Source organism: Monodelphis domestica, chromosome 1 (genome assembly GCF_027887165.1).
Source record: "Monodelphis domestica isolate mMonDom1 chromosome 1, mMonDom1.pri, whole genome shotgun sequence".
Classification (NCBI taxonomy): domain Eukaryota; kingdom Metazoa; phylum Chordata; class Mammalia; order Didelphimorphia; family Didelphidae; genus Monodelphis; species Monodelphis domestica.
The window spans coordinates 311043707-311062708 of NC_077227.1; the positions used below are offsets into that span (position 1 = coordinate 311043707).

Consider the following 19002-nt stretch of genomic DNA (forward strand, 5'->3'; position numbering starts at 1 on the left):
TGAAGAGCTTTTAGCTCTTTTTCATAAAAATCTTGGCTAGATGTATAGTAGAATAAAGAGAATGTGCTATACAGAAGGCTATTAGAATAAAAGAAAATTTAGTAGGAGGGCAATCAATATCAGAATGATTAAAGAAGTTGAGAACTAAAAAAGATTTTAGTTAATTATGAAAATGTCTAAAATGACTTTTGAATTAAATCAAATATGAAACTCACTCAACTCCCAACAAAGGGATGATTAACTTTTAATGCCTACAGATTGCTTGCTCTATCTATCTATCTATCTATCTATCTATCTATCTATCTGGTTGGTTAGTAATCTCTCGGTAACCGAGGATGACGATTGTCTTTGTGCGTTTTCATCTATGGTGTATAGATGAGTGTGCATAAAGACACTTGTGCGTGAAGGAGATTTAAGTGGAAAAGTCGATGCACAGAGACAATCCCACTCTTTATCTATCTATCTATCTATCTATCTATCTATCTATCTATCTATCTATCTATCTATCATCTATTTATCTATCTATCTATCAATGTCTCTCTATAAGGTGCTTTTATCTATCTCTATGTACAATGGGTGAATTTCTTTTGAAGTTTTCTTTTTTAAATTTTATTTCTTCTTTGTGTAGAAGATAGGACTTTATTTTTATTTTTTATTTTATACTATTGTACTCAAAGGAATAATAAACTGGAGGGATTCCATGGGTACTGGAATGACCTCCAGGAATTGATACAGAGTGAAAGGAGCAGAACCAGGAGAATATTGTACACAGAGACTGATACACTTGTGGTACAATCAAATGTAATGGATTTCTCCATTAGTAAAGGTTTCTTTAGATTTTAGGGAGGGGATTCATGTTTTATTTTTGTTTTCTTTGCTTACTTTTCTCATGATTGGATACAGAAAGAGACATATTATTAAAATGTAGTTGTTATTGATTAATTTAAATAATGTAAATAAAAATATTTTAAAGAAAAAACTCCTTGTTATGTGTTTAAGCCAAGAATTTTTAATAAATGGTTTCCAAGACAAAAAAAGAAAAACACTGTTAAGCAGACCCTGATTTCCATTGCAAATCATTCATAAGCATTATTAAGCACTTACCACTTGCTAGGCATTGTGCTAAGTAATCAGGATATAAATAAAAGTGTACCCTAAAGGAACTTGCATGTGGAAACACAGTACACACAAGTGATTTATATACAGGTTCAATTGTAGATAATCTCTCTGGCAAGGGGCTAGAAAGAACAGGACTTAGGAAAGTCTTCATTTCATAGGTGAGATTTTAATTGTTCCTTGAAGAAAGCAGAGGAAGTTAGAAAGTAAGAAAGTAGATGAGAAAAAAAAAGAGTCATAGCTTTGTTTTCCAACCAGTGAGAATTATCAGAGATTTTATAAAAAGCATTTTTGTTTGAGGAATAGCATTGAATCTAATTTCAATGGATCTCAAAGTAATAGAGCAGGAATAAAGTATAAGAAGAGTGAATATCAAATTGAGGATTTAATATTTATTCTATAAGATATAATGAATCACTAGAGATTTAAAAATAGGAATGAAGGATTTGGGGGCAGATTTGGATTTTAGTAAGGTATCTATCAATTTCTTTGAGGAGGCACTGAAGTTTCTTTAGGCTTGGGAAATGAATACCAAGCCCTAGACTGTTTCAATAGTCTAGTAAGCTGAAAAATAATAATGTAAGTAAAATAGAAATTGAAGGGACATTTATCCCTCCCTGCTCTAGCTGAGTTTAAAGATTTGAGGGGAGGGACCAGCTAGGTGGCTTTGAGAGCCAGGCCCAGAGATCCCAATCTGGCCTCAGGCATTTCCTAGCTGTGTGACCCTGGGCAAGTCCCTTGATCCCCATTGCCTAACCCTTACTACTCTTCTGCCTTGGATCCAATACACAGTTTTGATTCCAAGATATAAGGTAAGGGTTTTTTTGTTTTGTTTTTTTTTTAAGATTTAAGTAGAAAATATTTTTTTAAATTCATAATTATTTTTTGTTTATTACATTAAAGATTCATTTAGCTCCCTCACTCATTCACTCCTTTCCCCCATTAGAGCATAGTTTGACATATATATATATATATATAATTATATCTTATTTATTTCTATTTATCTGTTCTTTCTCTGAAGGTGGACATATGCAAGTTATTTTTCAAACACTATTTCTGTTGCTATATATAATGTTATCTTGGTTCTGCTTATTTTATTCTTCATAATTTCATGTAGGTCTTTCAATGTTTTCCCCCCCAAAATTAACCTGATCATAATTTCTTATGGCTCATACTAGCTAAGAAATAGGGGGAAAAAATCAGTGGAACAGATATGCAACAAATAGTTGTAGAAGATTTTAATAATCTTGTGTCCAACAAAAGTTGAGCTCCAGGTTTTTGGAATAAGAATTCACTATTTGGTAAAAATTGTTGGGTAATCTGGAAAGCCATCTGGCAACCCTTAAACAACAACAACAACAAAAAGATTTAAAGATATAGATCAGTGTCTTAAGCATTTATCAAGATAAGATCAAAATGGAAACATGACCTAGGTAATAAGGAAGATATATGCAAATCAGAGCAGAGAAAATTTTACCCCTCAGATTTATGTATAGAAGAATTTATGAATAAACAAGTAAATTGGGGAAATTTTTAGTTTCTTTTGAAAGAAGTTTCATATCTAAACTATATAGAGAATGTTGTCAAAAACATGAATAATATAAACCATTCCCCAAGTGATAAATGGAAAATATTTTAATGGGCTTAAGGAGAAAATACCTTCTGTAATCATTGTGTATTTGCAAGGCCAGGATCAATTGAAGGAGACACTTTTTGAATTACTACTACATTTTGTGGTAAACTCTTCTTTGCATCCCCAGTGCAATAGGGAAGCAGTGCCCATCTTTCTGACTATTTTAAAAGACACCAAATATGAAAATATATTAGCTTGAGTAAATAGTATTTAAAATACTTTGCAATTTTTGTTTCCATTTTAGTGCATTTTGGCCATAATGGTCTACATACATCCTGTGAAAATAAGCATTGTGGTCGAGGGAGTCATTGTATTGTAAATGAAGAGACCCAGATGCCAGAATGTCAGTGTTTGGAAGGCTGCAAGCCTACCTATATGCCAATATGTGGATCTGATGGCAAATTTTATGAAAACCACTGTGAGCTCCATCGGGCTTCTTGTCTGCAGAAAAAGAAAATCTACATTGTCCATAGCAAGGACTGTTTCTTCAAAGGTAAGAAATGCTTTTTTAGTTCTTTTTATTTGGACAACACCAGTTTTGCCTGGCTATCCAAATGTCATTTTTGAGAACCTAAATTTTCCAGTGTTCTTTAACCAAATCATCTTGAATCCAGGACCATCTCCATGCCATGGTAGGATAGTTCAATTCTTGTCCTGGGGTAGTAATATTTATTATTGGACATATATTCTTGAAAATGAAAAAAAAAATGTAAATAGGAGTTAATTTAGGAGTGTAGAAAAGTTTTTTTTTTAATTGTCATTCTTTCATGGGAAATAGTGCCTTGCTTGGGAGGAATTATCCTTATCAGTGAGGTCAAATATCCATTGGAGAACTGAACAAATATTTTATAATTATATTGTTTCCAAATATTTCTATGTTCATTTAGTATTACAATTGTTAGATTTATATTTTCTACATCCTTTATATCTAAAAGACATTTTTCTTTGTATTTTTCTTAGTATTGACCTCAGCATAACAAAACCACTCTAAATAGAGTTTTTTCTAATATCAATAATTATGTAGATTATTTAAAATGGGGTTCCTTTACCCAGAGAAAGAATCCTAGCTTTGGAATTATTTGCCTCTTTTTCCTTCTCTATCAGTAGTTTTTCCATTCTGAAAAGCTGAGTGATTCTGTCAGTAAAATGTTGCAAAGGTTTTAACAATTCCTCAATTTTATTATTACCAGAAATATGAATTTTTAAAAATATTTAATTTTTAACTGGGAGCTTTGTTACAATTGAAGAATATCTTGGAGTTTTCATTTCTATTTTAAATCTTAGGAAATCTGCATCCCAGATACCCATCTCTTTTTCTCATAATGCATATAATGAGTTTTTCATAGTTGAAAATTTTGGATGTATCATATCTATGTAATTTCTTCTCGTTGGTTTGCTTTTATTTTGTCCTTGCAACTGTAGAGGTTCTGACTGCAATAGTTATATCTACCTTGGGAGCTAAGAAGAAAAAAAATAGGGCCAGTGTCAAATGAGAACTTCATGCTTGTACAAAGAGTCCATCAATAAAAGAAATTTTGTGAATAATCCCAACATAACCGAAAAAGCTTTCTGATAGTGATGAGCTCTTCCTTTGCCACATATGCCCTCCATCTTGAGTCTAATTTACACTGAACTCTCTTTTTTTTGGACAATTTGTCACTGACTTCTGAATGGAATGTTCTTCTTATATCCTCGTTCAAAAAAAAGAAATTTTCCCTAAAGTGATATAAAATTGATTATCAATGAAGGAAATATATTAGTGAGTATCTCTGAGATTTAACGTTGGATAAATACTACCTAAACAGGCAGGATCCTCTATTCTCTGTCACCACTTACTGTCTGGTAGGGGATCCATTTCAGCAAGAATATAGAGAATATCTCACCTGAAAATTGTCGGTCTGAGTCTCACAGAATGAATATGATCTCACAGTCTTTTGCTTTTTTTTTTAATTGTTGCAATTTTGGAGTTCAACTGTGATTTTTAAATCTTTACCTTTTGTCTCAGTATCAAATCTAAACCAGAAGAGTTGCAAGAGTTGGCAATTGGGACCCAGGGTCACATTGCTAGGAAGTATATGTAGTCAAATTTGAACCCAGGCCTAGCTACTCCTAAATTGTAGATTCTTGTTCATTTGTAGTTGTTTCTGCCTCTTTGTGCCTTCATTTGGATTTTTCTTGGTAAAGATAATGGAGTGGTTTGCTATTTTCTTCTCCAGCTCATTTTTACAGATTAAGAAACTGAGGCATGCTTGCCTCAGGATTAAATAACTTGACCAGGATCACACAGCTAGTTAAGTATCTGAGACAGGATTTGAAACGAAGAAGATGAGTTTTACTAACTCCAGGCATGGCACTTTATCCACTATGCCACCCAACTGCTTGCATATATTCTTTCTCTTCTATTTGTATTTCTAAGAAGGTATCTTTGAAATTTACCTGAAATATAGTGTCCAGTTCCCATTGTTATTCTCTTTCCCAATGTCATAATCCTAAAACAGATTTTCTTTATGATCTATCATCAATGTTGGTCATTGAAAGTATTAATTCATAGGAATGTAAAAAGTCAAGTTATTTTAGAATCTTTCTTTTCAGTTTCCCACTTCTTTGTGTTGTGAATCTGCACTTTCCACATTGGGAAATATGTCCTGATTTTTATATCCTATTTGCTTATGTCATTAATTTTCTTCATGCTTTATTTTTAGAAATATTTTTGTTAAATTTCTTTTTAACTTGAAATTGTTACTTACACCTGTGATTTAAAAAAAAAATTCTTGTTTGCTTTTATTGAGTGTAGAATATTTATAACATCTTTTGGTATATCTGTTGTTGGGCTTTTTCTTTTTTATTGTTTCTTTTTCATCAGACTCAGTTTCTATATACTTTTCTATTTTAATTTCAATTGTGCTTATACAAAACTTTATTTGTTTTTATTTTCCTTGATTTTTCCCTATTTCTATTTTTTTAGTATTCTCTGTTGTGTTTTTGATGTATGTTTAAGAATTTTGGTTTTCTTTGATCCAAGTACTTCCCATTCTTTGCTTGTTGATTTTAATTGACTTTTATGTTGAAAAATACTTGAAGTGTTGAATTCTAGGTTGAAAAATATGTTGAAAAATCTCCCTATTGTAGATACCTTTAAAAAGCAAGATTTGAACCCATTATGTCATTGTTGTAGGTGGAGAAAGGAAATTTCTTCAAAGAAACTTCCAAATATTTGGTGGTATCTACAAATATTTTACTCCAGTTACGTAGGCTTGAAGTTTTTTCCTTTTCGTTTGCTTTTGATCTATCAATCTAAGTATCTCTTGAGTTTCAAAATTACCTCTTCTGTGATCTAAAAATGATCTACTATCTATAATCTTTTCTTCTTATAAAAATTCCTTTTTAAAAGTTAATTAATATTGTTTTGGATGATATCTATGACATTTCAATTGTTCACACTGAGAGTAGAGCAATAATCTATTAGGAAATCAGTTCTATAAGAAGGATAATAGGTGTAGTTGGTAGTTTTTATTGGGAAGATAATTCGGGGATTTGACCTTAAATCTATTGGATTTAAAGTATATTCAAGTGTCTTGCCACTAAGTATCCTGAATGTAAGATAAGCTAAGTACCCAGTCTCCAAGTACTTATATGATTTAGTCATATAAGCCTAGAGTCTAATAGTTATCTATATTCCTTCCATAAATAACTACTACAAGTTTCTACTCTTCCCCATCATGGTAGGTGCATTTTTATAATAGAGGCCTCACATTTTATGAGAGGAATATCCTGCTCTTATTTTTTATTAACTTGTTATTTCCTTAAATAGTTTTAGTTAGAACTGGTGGGGTTTTTTGTTGTTGTTGTTGTTCTTGTTGTTGTTTGCCAACTGGTGAGAGTGAAAATATAAGCAGAAGATATATTGAATTATGACATGGAGGTATTTGTAAGTAACTCATTTAAAATTGTGCTAAATGTAATAAGTCAGTACTATTTCCAACACACCATGTATTATTTTAAAATATATTTTATTTAATTATCTTTTCCAATTACCTTAATATTTTAACTTTTTGTTTTTATATAATTTTAAATTCCAGATTCTCTATTTTTCTCACTTCCTTCCAATACCCATTGGAAAGGTAGGCAATATGATATCATTTATATTTGTAAAGTCATGCAAAGCATATTTCCACATTTGTTGTTTTAAAGAAAGTGCACACACACAGAAAAGAAAGACTAAATGGAAATGATATGCTTTAATCAGTCCCCAGAGGTCATTACTTCTCTCTGTAAACAGGGATGACATTTGTTATCATTGGTCTTTTGCAGATATCTTGGATGATTGTCTTGATTAGAATAGCTAAGTCTTTCCCAATTGTTTATCCTATTTACAATTTCTCCAGGTTCTACTCACTTCATTTTGTATCAGTTCATATAAGGCTTACCAGGTTTTTATAAAAACATCCTCCTCGATATTGTTATAGCACAATAGTATCCTATTACAATAATATAACAAAGCTTGTTAAACCATTCCTTAATTTATGGGTATCACATCAATTTCTAATTCTTTGACATCACAAAAAAAGAACTGCTAAATATTTTTATGAATATAGATCTTTTCCCCTTTCATTTCTTTGGGATACAAATCTAATACTGCTGTTTCTGACAAAAGGTATGCACAGTTTTGTAAGCTTTTGACCATAGTTCCAGAATTGTTGATCCACTTCATGACTCCACAAGCAATACATTTGTGTCCCTACTTTTCCACTTCCTCACCTGCCTTTACTATTTTCCTTTTCTGTAATGTTAGATCTTCTAACAGGGGTTGAGTATGTTACTTCAGAGTTGTTTTATTTTGCTTATCTCTAATAAATAGTAATTTTTAATTTTTTTCCTGTGGATTTTGACAGATTTTACATCTGAAAATTTCCCATTTATATCTTTTGACAATTTATCAGTTGCAGTTTTTCTTATTTGTATAAATTTGTTATAGCTCCCTACATGTTTGATATATGAGGCCTTTATCAGAGAAACTTGTTTTAAAATTTTTTCCTAAGTTTAATACGGAATACTTCATTAATTTCTGTGTCATCCTTAAGAAGGTGCCATGCTAAACTTCTTCATATGATTCAAATTTTAGTATATGTCCTGCCAAAGAATATAAAGGCAGAGTTATCTAATCAGTGTAGAGTTCTTTATCTTGAAACTTGAAATAACATCAGTTAAATTACCAAAAATGTTTTAAACATATATAATTACAACAATAAAACAATACCTCATAATCACTTTGATGTTTATACAAGTCATATCTCATTTTATTGCTTATAGAAGCCAAATAAAATAGAAATGATTCATGTTCCTTTTTATAAATAAGAATCCTGAGGCCTAAAGAACATGTGACTTTCTCAGAATCACCCTTATTACGTGTATGCATGAAGATCAAATTAAAAATTTTTTCAATCATTTGCAAAAAACATTTTTTCCCTTCACTTTTTACAGTTCTAAATTTCACCCCTCTCCCTTCCTTTTTGAGAAGGAAAGAGATTTAGTAAAGTTTGTACATATGTAGTCATGCAAAACATATTTTTAATTAGTTATGTTGTAAAAGAAAACACAAACTAGAAAAATGAAGAAGGTAAAAAAAAAAACTGTATGTTTCAATCTACATTTGGATTCCATTAGTTCTTTCTCAGGAGATGGGTGGCATTTTTCATCATAGGCCCTATATCATTGTATAGGTAAATCATTGACTTACACAGTCAGTATAATATTTCCATTTCAATGTAAAATGTTCTCCTTGTTTCTGCTTTCTTCACTTTGCATCAGTATGTATGTCTTCCCAGGGTCTTCTGAAAGCTTTCTGCTCTTCATTTCTTATGGCACAATAGTATTCCATCACAATTTTTTAGCACAACTTTCTCAACCATTCTCTAATTGATGGGCACCCCTTTAATTTCCAATTTCATTCCAGCACAAAAAAGGGCTTCTATGAATATTTTTGTATTTATGTCTTTTCCCCTCTCTTTTTAAATCTCTTCAGTATATAAAATTAATAATGATATATTTACTGGGTCAACAGGTAATGCAGGAAGATTTAAACTGAGGTCTTCATGCTTTCAAATCTTGTATATTATTGATTATGTTATTGCCCCATGGTTTTTGTTTTGGAGGTAGACCTCATATTGATAAAAAAAAAACCCTAACATTGTTAATGTGATTGTATTTGAAAGGACTATTATATCTGGATGATTTGTTGATAACTGAATGGATGGAGAACAACCACATTCTTCTAGAATTAACAAAAATTGCTTCTTATGTTTTGAAAAAGAAATATAGTAGAAACCAGGCACTATGAGTAAAGGGGCTATTTCAGGAGAGCAGTAATGACTTACTGCATCTCTATTACATTTTGAGAGCATTACTGCTTCCACCACAATATTTTGGGGGAAAGTAAATTTGGCAAGAAATGAGTATTATCTCTGAATTGAGAAAAATAAAAACTACTACTACAAGGCAACTGTTACAGAACCATTATTCCAGATCTCCCACCTTAATATTTTCTAGATATTAAATTATAGCAGCATATTACCAACCTGAGTTTTAGGGAAGTATTTTCCTTATCCTCAGAGAAGGAGATTTATCTCACATATAAGTCTCTGTAGCATGAAGCTTTGCATGTTTTCATTTGACAAACTTTATCCGTTATTGGTAATGAAATTAAGATTCCAGATGATAATTATAGACTTTAAGACTTTAAAATATGAAATCTGTATAAAAATGTGATTTATATTTTTAAGGAGTTCAAACCCATGGAATTGAGAGATTGTAAGGAAAACTTATTTTATTTATGACATTTTCAGTTAGTTCAAAAGACTCGGATCTAAAAGTAGAGATAATGCATTTGAATATTGCCTTTGGTGCTTAAAACTTATGTGAGTCTCCCACTACTTAAAAACTACCATTATTCCTTATTGTCTCAAGGGTATAATAGAAATTTCTAAAATTGGCTTTTTAAAACACTTCAGGGCACAAGCTAGTTTTTACAGCATTATGCTTTCTTGTTCTCCTTCTCAAAAATCTATAGTCTAACCAACCTGCCCATCTCTCTGCTGGAGACTCTTAAATATAATAATTTATAAAAATTTTGACTTGAAGTCAGATAATTATGAGTTAAAATCTTCTCACAGATATAAGCTATCTGAGTGACCCTGGATGAGTTGTTTCATTCCCCTTTCCTATAGTTTCCACTCTTGTACATTGTGAAAAAGAGGTATTTGTCAAATCATATAAAGAAGTATATAAATGAATGTTATCTGTCTTTGCATGTAGATAAATATTTATATCTATGTATAATTCTCTATGTTCTCATCCCTGATGTATGTTTTTTGAAAACAAGAACAGTTTCATATTTTTTTTGAATTCTCACCTTAAACACAATGTAACATCAGTTCGTAATAAATATTTGTTATTCCCATTAGTTGATGTATTCTTTGGCCCTCAATGTCCCTAGTTGGAAACTGAGGAATTTAATATTGATGATCTCCCTTCCTCAAAAATATTCAGTAGAATCTGTGGGATTTTATCTCCTTTCTACCCCTGGTCTACACGTGTATTCTCATGTTACTCTTGTAGTTGGAAGGATGACAACAGAAAGCCAAATGTATTTCTGTAAGACTAATAAGTCCTTAATGTGCTGTCAAGTAGAAAGAATTATTGAGAAATCTCATGTACTCACTGATGTGAACAACCAGAGACATGTTCATGATTGTACTTATAAGAGCTAGACAGCAGTACTTGAGAAATCATTCTGAACATTATGAAACAATTCAAAAATGAACAAGGAAAAATTATGGTGACTAGTCATTGTAAGGGAACAATTTTTCCTGTTTGCAGATGGAAGATGCTGATGAGTCAGTTTGGTTTTACTGGACGTATTAGACATAAGATAATTTCCTATATTCTAGTTTCTACCTTCTAAAAAACTTTTAGAATTATATCAAAGATTCTCTCTTCAAATTTCTTACTTAGGCCTCAGAGAAAGAATGTTTTACAGACTGTGTACTCTCAAGGGGCTTCTGACTGCTTACAATGTTTGTTCTTAGACCAAGAAGATCTAAAGTTTGCATATAACTTTCTTATTTGGTTCATTCTGTATTTTCTTTTAGGATGAAATAGCTAGAAACTATTTAGTAAACTTACACTTTTTACTTAAGATTTCTGGAAATGAGCTATCCTGGTTTCTTTAGGGTTTTTTTTTTCTTATGGTTTCCTAGTAATCCGATGATTCTTAAATAATTATTAAATACTTTTTAAAGCCAACTGTTTGATATAAGATCAACATTTACATTTAAAATTGTCTTCTATGTTATCATTTTGTTATCATTTATCATACAATTGTGTTGAACTACATTTGTAATGTTATGTTCATGTGTTTGCTACTTTGTGATTTTAATAGAGGTAATATTTTTGCAAAGTTTTATAATTTTGCATACAAACTGTTTTCATTTACATTCTTTTTCCTGGAAAACTGTTTTAATTTAAAATTTCTTTTTAAAAAAACCTTTTATCTTTTAGGTACTCTTATTGTTATCATGGCCAAGACAACACATTTTCTCTGTGGGACTCTTTATTGTTTTTGTAAATTTTAGATAACTCTTAAATGATTTCTTCATTGTATTAATTATCTTTTTTCCTTTTGCTCATATATCTACCTTGAGACCCTCATTTCTGATTTTATGTTCATGGTAAGCTTTGCAAATTCTCACAATCTTAGATTATTCATGCCATATTTGATCCTAACCTGGTTTTGTACACTTTTTCCATTGGTTTATTTCACACCTGGTATCTATATGTGCAAAATAGTGTCAGGCAGAATTCTATAGTCTTTCTGCACACCACTAAATACCACTGTTCAGAGTATTCCTCTGAATTTTCTTTCTTAATGACCCATTTCTGGGCCAGTCTTTTAGCCTGTTCACTTAATTTCATGCTGGATTCTTTTTGAACCAGCCTTTCAAATTGGCTTTTGACATATGGCTACAGGTTACATCAGTGTTTTTCTAGAAGAAAATGTTTACTTTATGTTTCACTTTTATTTTACTTTGCGTTGTTTGATTTTTTTGCCCACTTGATATCATTGCTATATTAATATGTGGGATCATTGGTGTCTTTTAGGTCCTTTTGACCATTTTATTGGAGATCCTCATACTAATAAAATTTGTGTGTGCTTGTTAGCTGTGGCAGGACTATAGAGATTCTTGTAAGAAAAATAGTTTATGATTCTGTAACTTTCAGCTCTAAAAAATATAAATGAGCCTACATATAAGTGACTGATAATGCCCTGAGGATCATGTTATGCTTTTAGTCTAATTTTCCCCATGCCCCAAAATGATGGTGTGAATTTTAATAACCAAAATGAGAATTTTTGTGTTCATTCTTTGACTAGTGTATATCTTTTGCAAGTTTCTGGCCTCCACAGTTCTATTCAAATTTTTTCCCAAAAACAAGGGGGTAAAATGAAAAAGGAATACACAGTTTAAAAAGCATTAGATTATTAAAGGCTCTGAATACCAAGCAGAGCATTTTGTGTTTTGTAAAATTGAGATTTGAACTCTGGACTTCAATCCCCACAAGTCCTTGCTCCACTTCCCCAAAATGCTTTCTAATCTCATGGAATTCTGAGGTGGGTGAGATCGAGAAGGTACTTAAGCTGATTGCAAAGGCTTTAGAGGGCTCTCTCTTTTTGGACTTCCTTTTTGGAGCAGACGTGGCTCTTTCCATAATATAGGTAAGGTCTTGTCTAGGCCTCTGGCCTAGGCATGTGTTTTTTTTAATCCTGTATTTTCTTTAATCCTTAACTTTAATAAACCTCTAAAAATATAATACCCCTTGCAGAGAGAAACTAATTTCTACCTGCCTCAGTCTCCCCATATTCCTAAATGTTAGTCTTTACAGTTGGCGACCTAATGAAAAAAAAAAAAACAACTCTCAATCTTCTGATTTAATCTTTAATATCTAGTACCTAGAATTTTTTTTTTTGAGCCACATCTCTCTGGCCAAGGTTTTTTTTTACCCTCACAAAGCTGCTACAGGCTCCGGACCTGTTGCATTTGCCGCCCACCCCACCCGGATTGGCCCCATCACTTCCTGCCTGCAGCCTACAGCCCCGATCATCCTCACCTGGTACCTGGTCCCAGCCTTGCCCACCCTGGCAGCCGCTCCAGGCAGCCGCTCCAGGCAGTCGCTCCAGCTCCTGCTCCTGGCCTCTCATCGGCCCTGCCTGCCTGTGTTCCTGCCTGCAGCCATCCGCTGGCCTCTGCCTGCCTGTTTCTGCACCCCAGACCCACGAGCATGATCCCAGCTGGCTCATCATCCAGATCCTTGAAGAAGATCACTCAGGATTCATTTCTATCAGCTGGTAACAGTATTAACAGTGGGTGAAGGGGAGAGACAAGAGGGAAAGGAGAATGGGCAATTTTCCCTTAGGCTAAGATTAGGACTGGGGCTGGAGGAGGTATCAGAGCAGGGGGAGAGAGAAAGGGGAGAGGAGAAGAAACAGATTTTTCAAACAGAAACTTAATAGCAATGGGCTGTTTAAAAGGATACCTTTTGACTCTTCTGGTAATTTCATTGACTTCACCTGCCTGTAAGGGAGCAGACTCAGCCCAAAGATTCAAATTTGGAGGGGCAAATGGGTGGCTCAACGGACTGAGAGCCAGACATAAAGACATGTGGTCCTGGGTTAAAATCTGGCCTCAGATACTCCCCAGCTGTGGGGCCCTGAGCAGATCGCTCAGACCCCATTGCTTAGCCCTTACCACTCTGTCTTCGGACAATAGGCATTTAAATGGATAATTAATAATTTTTTAAAAAACCCACCCAAAGAACTTTGAAGAGACTAAAGGCTATATTCTAAGGCATTTCAGACTCCAATGGTTTATAAAAATCTCTGTATTTCTATTGCATTTCCTGATTGTTCTGTTTAAGATATAACTGTGATTTTAAGTTCATATGTTACTGGATTGAATATTATTCTGTTACACTGAAGGTTGATTGAATTTATTTTGAATGTACTGAGTTTTGAAATTCTGTTGCTTTTCCCCTATAACTGTTCTGAACAAATATTATTGTAATTAAGCCCATATTAAAAAAAACAGTTTTTTTCTATTTTTGCTAGAGGATAGATGGACTTCAGAACTGGTTATAATTATATAACAACCTTTGGAAAATGTAATATGCTAAATATCTCAAATAATTTTAAGGGTTTTTTAAAATATGATTTTTGGAATTTTTCTTTATCAATCTCTTGTTATTTTTGCCTGCCCCTACCGCGAGGTAAGGCCAATAGTAGCTGAAGTGAAATACATTTTATAACCCCCAACCTTCCCACATTTCTAAATATGTGAATGGAAGTTGGGGCAGTTAATCTCAGGGCATTTGTACCCCTAAAAAGCCTCCAAAAAAGGAGCACCCCTTTATTTATACTCTTCAGCTCACTATTTTACTTCCACCAGAATGATATATAGATTTCTTGATTATGTTCTTAACCCAAGATGAGTTTTACTTTGTTTAAAAAATATGTTTGAATACCAAGGTTGAAAGATTGCTACATTTGTAAAAATTGTGACAAATATCCATCAATTCATAGGCTTTTAAATGTCATACAACTTATGTGAAATATGAAAGTGTGTTTGTTTGCTATTGTAATTAATTGGGCTATTGAGAATTTTGGGGATATTTATATCTACATATTTGTACTACTGTATTTTTAAAAATGAAAAATTGTTAACCTTGTTCAATTCATTTGCCTTCTACTCACAGTGAGCATGTCCAGATATTAAGAGGAAATGGATCTCATTTTTGGTGAGAAAGCCTTGCATTTTATGTTTTCTTAGCTGACACAGAGTGTCAATGATTATAAGCTACATTTTTTAATTTTTAAAGCTCTTTTATTATATTTTTTGTGCATGTGCAATATACTTTTTCAGGGTTTTTTTTTATCTTTTCTCTCCTTTTTTATATTTGAGGCATATGTCACCAGTATTAAGATTTTATTTAACCTTTTGATTTTTCAATACTACAAGTTTAAGATACATTTGCTAATGCATGCCCTAAAAAGCTTGTGACTATAAAAACGATGCCACTAATTATTTAAATAAATTATGGGACTTTGCTTAATGATTCTGTCTGATTCCAGGACAAGATATACACACAAGAGCCATTGCATAAAGCCAAAGAAAAGCCAATCCAGGATGGATTGATGCACTTCTAGGCCAATACAAAGGTCTTGAACCTAGTGTGAGACTTGGGGTTGCGATACTTGACTTATGTTAAGATGTAGGCCTTCCTTGTGTCCACACTCACTCTGAAGATACTCACAGATGAGTATCCCCAAACTTGGCTCCTACCTTGGCTCCTATAATCTGGTCCCCTTTTCTGCCTTTCATAGTGTGGTACCTTTCTGTAGTCCTGGCTACTGACTGGGTAAATGCATCATTGCTTAGATCATTTTTGATTGGGCCCTGATTCAAGGACCTGTTATATATTTATTTTTCTTTTCACTTGGAATTTTTACACATAAGACTTTGATAGTCTATATTTTCATCCAGAAATTTTTTTCTTTTCTTTTGGATTTTTCTGATTTTTTTTAAATTTCTCTTGCCAATTGATTCATATACATCATACCTCAGCCATGCATCCTTAAGTGATCCTGTTTTGTCAATCACCCTCTTAACGGGGGGAATATAAAAAAATATCATTATTTAAATTGCAAAGTTTAAATGCTTTTTGAGAAGAATTTTAGGTAAAGAAGATGCTACCTCTCTGAACCCAGAAACTGAACTGTTGGAGAAGACATAATGAAGATGCCTCCAGACCACAAGTTGCACAAAATTGAACTTTGGGTGTGGTTGATTGAACATTTATTTGTATGTATACTTTCATGCCAAAGGGGACTGCCCCCTAACTGGATTTTTGTCAATGCATTTAGCAATTATTGTTTTTTTTTTCTTATCCTCAAATTATTGTAATCTTTAAATTGATTATGTTTTTATGATCCTTTGGGGAAGGACTTCTTCCCAGAGGATCAAACGGAGTAATGTAAAATTGAGATTTGAACTCTGGACTTCAATCCCCACAAGTCCTTGCTCCACTTCCCCAAAATGCTTTCTAATCTCACAGAATTCTGAGGTGGGTGAGATCGAGAAGGTACTTAAGCTGATTGCAAAGGCTTTAGAGGGCTCTCTCTTTTTGGACTTCCTTTTTGGAGCAGACGAGGCTCTTTCCATAATGTAGGTGAGGTCTTGTCTAGGCCTCTGGCCTAGGCATGTGTGTTTTTTTTATCCTGTATTTTCTTTAATCCTTAACTTTAATAAACCTCTAAAAATATAATACTCCTTGCAGAGAGAAACTAATTTCTACCTGCCTCAGTCTCCCCATATTCCTAAATTTTAATCTTTACAGTTTTATGTTGGAAGCAGTGGAAAGCTACTTTAATTTAGTATGCAAGCATGTGTGTGTGTGTGTGTGTGTGTGTGTGTATGTTGGAGGATAATAGTAGGGGACAGATATTGACTGGACCTGTACTTTAAAACTTGTATTATGCTTTAGATGTGGGGAGATAAGGACCAGGAGTAGAGTGATGGGATTATCAGAAGGGTATATTCTACAGATGTTATAAAGTTAGATACTGATTTACATAATACGTAAAACATAGTGAGAATTTTTAGTCCAGTCTTTCAGGATTTGGAGCATACTGTTGCCTTCTATAGTAATAAGGAAGTTAGCAAGTGGGATGGTTTAGGGGAAAAGATAGTAAGTCACATTTTAATACACTGGATTTACAATATCTATGTGCATGTAGTTCAAGATGTACATTCCTGAGTAGCATGTACACAAGCAGGAGATTAAGTGGACCAATTCACAGCTTCAAGTAGTGTGCCTTGTTTTCTTCTGGTGATTTTTTGGCCAGCAATTCAACCATTTCCAAGCCTTCCAAGCCACAAAACTTCCTTCCTGAGACCAACCATGGATGAATTGCTGTCCTTCTCAGACCTTTGGAGTTTACAATGGAACAGTTTTCCAGATGATTTATCAAGCATAGATAATATATAGTTTGCCTCACCAGTGAATATGAACTGGTGGGAAAGTGAGGAAGGAAGACCAAAACCCATGCATCTGTCCTCCCAATTAACCTGCCCACCTCATGCACCATTCCATCTCATTAAAAGTAAATATAATTTGGATAGGGGGAGAGAAAGTCATACAGTGAGATAAACATATAAATATTGAATTTATTTTAACATAGAAGGGATGAAGGAAAGGGAAAAGGGAAAATCTAAATTATTTAACCCACTATATAAACTCTATCTAACTTACTCTAAACTAAACCCTAAATTATCTAAAAAGCAAGTCCATCAGGGGATGAAATCAGTTTCTCATAAAGAGTCCTTGATGAGTCAGAAACAGCTGATGTCTTCAGATGTCCCAGCAGAGTAGTTTTCTATTCCCCACCTTGGCTATCCACCAGGAAGACTGGAGATATTCTTCCACCACAGCTAGAAGATCCTCAAGGCCTGTTGTTTGATGGATGGACTCAAGATGATTCAAAATTACTCCTGTCTCCTCCTTCTCTCAGATCCAAAAGAGACAGTTGGAGAACTGTTCTTTCAATAGTTTAGAATCCTGACAGCTCTGGGAGAATTTCAAGTCTCACATCCTGTCAATCATTTCTTGCATGAGTTTTATTCTCTTTTGCTATAATCCCATAAGGACTATCTTGGGGAGTATGGTTTCAGATCGGTTTTCTACAGTCTGGGATGGCCAAGTCTGTCACCTGCACGTACCCCCCTGATCTCAACAAGCTGTTTTGCCAGCTGGTCAAGACCTTTCCCGTTCAGCTCTGGGTCAACTCAGCGCCACCCACTGGTTCCCAAGTCTGTGCTACGGCTATTTATAAGAAATCAGAACACATGACTGAGGTGGTTAAGCACTGTCCCCACCACGAACAATGCACCCAGCAAAAAGAGACCCTCACACCCCCATAGCATCTGATCTGGGTGGAAGGTAACCTACAGGCTGAATACCTCATTGATGCCACCACCAAGCGACAGAAAGTGTCTGTGCCCTTTGGGTGTCCACAGGTCGGCCGTGAATATGCCACAATTCTTTACAACTAGATGTGTAACAGTTCCTGCATGGGAGGCATGAACCAGTGCCCAATCCTGACCATCATCACCCTAGTAGATTCCAGGAGTCAACTTCTTGGACATTGAAACTTTGAAGTATGCATATGTGCCTGCCCTGGAAGAGACTGGCGGACTGAAGAGGGAAATCTCCACAAGAAGGGAGATCCCAGTGCACAGACATCATCTGAGAACAATAATAGTGCATTGCCCACAACCCCTGGTAGCACCCCCAAGGCCAAAAAGAAGCCAGTGGAAGGAGAATATTTCACTCTTCAGATCTGAGGTCGACAGTGCTATTAACTGCTTCAGGAGATAAATGAAGCCTTGGAGCTGAAAGAAGCTCACAACAGGAAAGAACCTGAGGGGAGCCGCCCCCACCGCAGCCAACTGAAGTACAAGAGAGGAGATTCTACCACCTGTCGAGGCTGAAGACTTTTGGTGAAAAATGAAGTTCCTGACTGTGAATCTTAAAACTGCTCAGACTCTACTTCAGAAGATTTAAACTATTCCCCATTTTTAACAATGGAGGTACTTGGTCAGGAATGTATTGAGAACTTTTAAAATGACTCCACTCTACTCAGACAGTGCCTTAGGGGAAGATAAAGGTGAAAATTCCTGATTGAACAATGAAAAGTCCCTAACTCATACTTATAGTGAAGCTAAAACTTAAGCTAGGTCTATTTTTAGATCAAAACAAAAAGTGCTCAGTACCTATAAAGGTTAAATTAGTACCCAAAAGGTCAAGCAACTTACAAAAGGCAAGCATAACAAAAGATATGTGAAGTACTCAGTAGATTTAATCTAACCAGAGAAGGTGAGAACAAAAGAAGATGAGAACTAAGAATGGGCAGTCCTGGGGGGAAAAGCATCTACTGTGATTGTTAGATGTGAAAATTTAGAGGAGGTGACATAAGAGAAATTTTCTTTAAAAGTAAGGGACTTATTGAGTTGGAGTGAGTTTTTTGGATTGGAAGTTAGTTGGAGTTGGAGTTCGGAGGTTTGGAGCATGCTTGAAGATGATCTTGTGGTGAGTGATAAAGACTGACTTGCTCTGTCTTAGGCAAAGACTGTCTTGTGCTCCCTCCC

At 34.1% G+C, this 19002-nt stretch overlaps 1 protein-coding gene, 1 non-coding gene and 1 pseudogene across 2 annotated transcripts in view; 2 read left to right on the forward strand and 1 right to left on the reverse strand.

Annotated features, from left to right (window-relative positions):
• Positions 1–19002, forward strand: part of FSTL4 (follistatin like 4) — an 857042-nt gene that overhangs the window by 321036 nt on the left and 517004 nt on the right. The window contains exon 4 of the mRNA XM_007473404.3: positions 2994–3242. Coding sequence (XP_007473466.2) covers positions 2994–3242 — 249 coding nt within the window. The remainder of the gene's footprint in view (positions 1–2993; positions 3243–19002) is intronic.
• On the reverse strand, positions 7789–7891 carry LOC130456655 (U6 spliceosomal RNA). Its single transcript, XR_008915720.1, has one exon. It is a non-coding gene; the product is annotated as a U6 spliceosomal RNA (small nuclear RNA).
• Positions 16247–18569, forward strand: LOC103102711 (cellular tumor antigen p53-like; annotated as a pseudogene).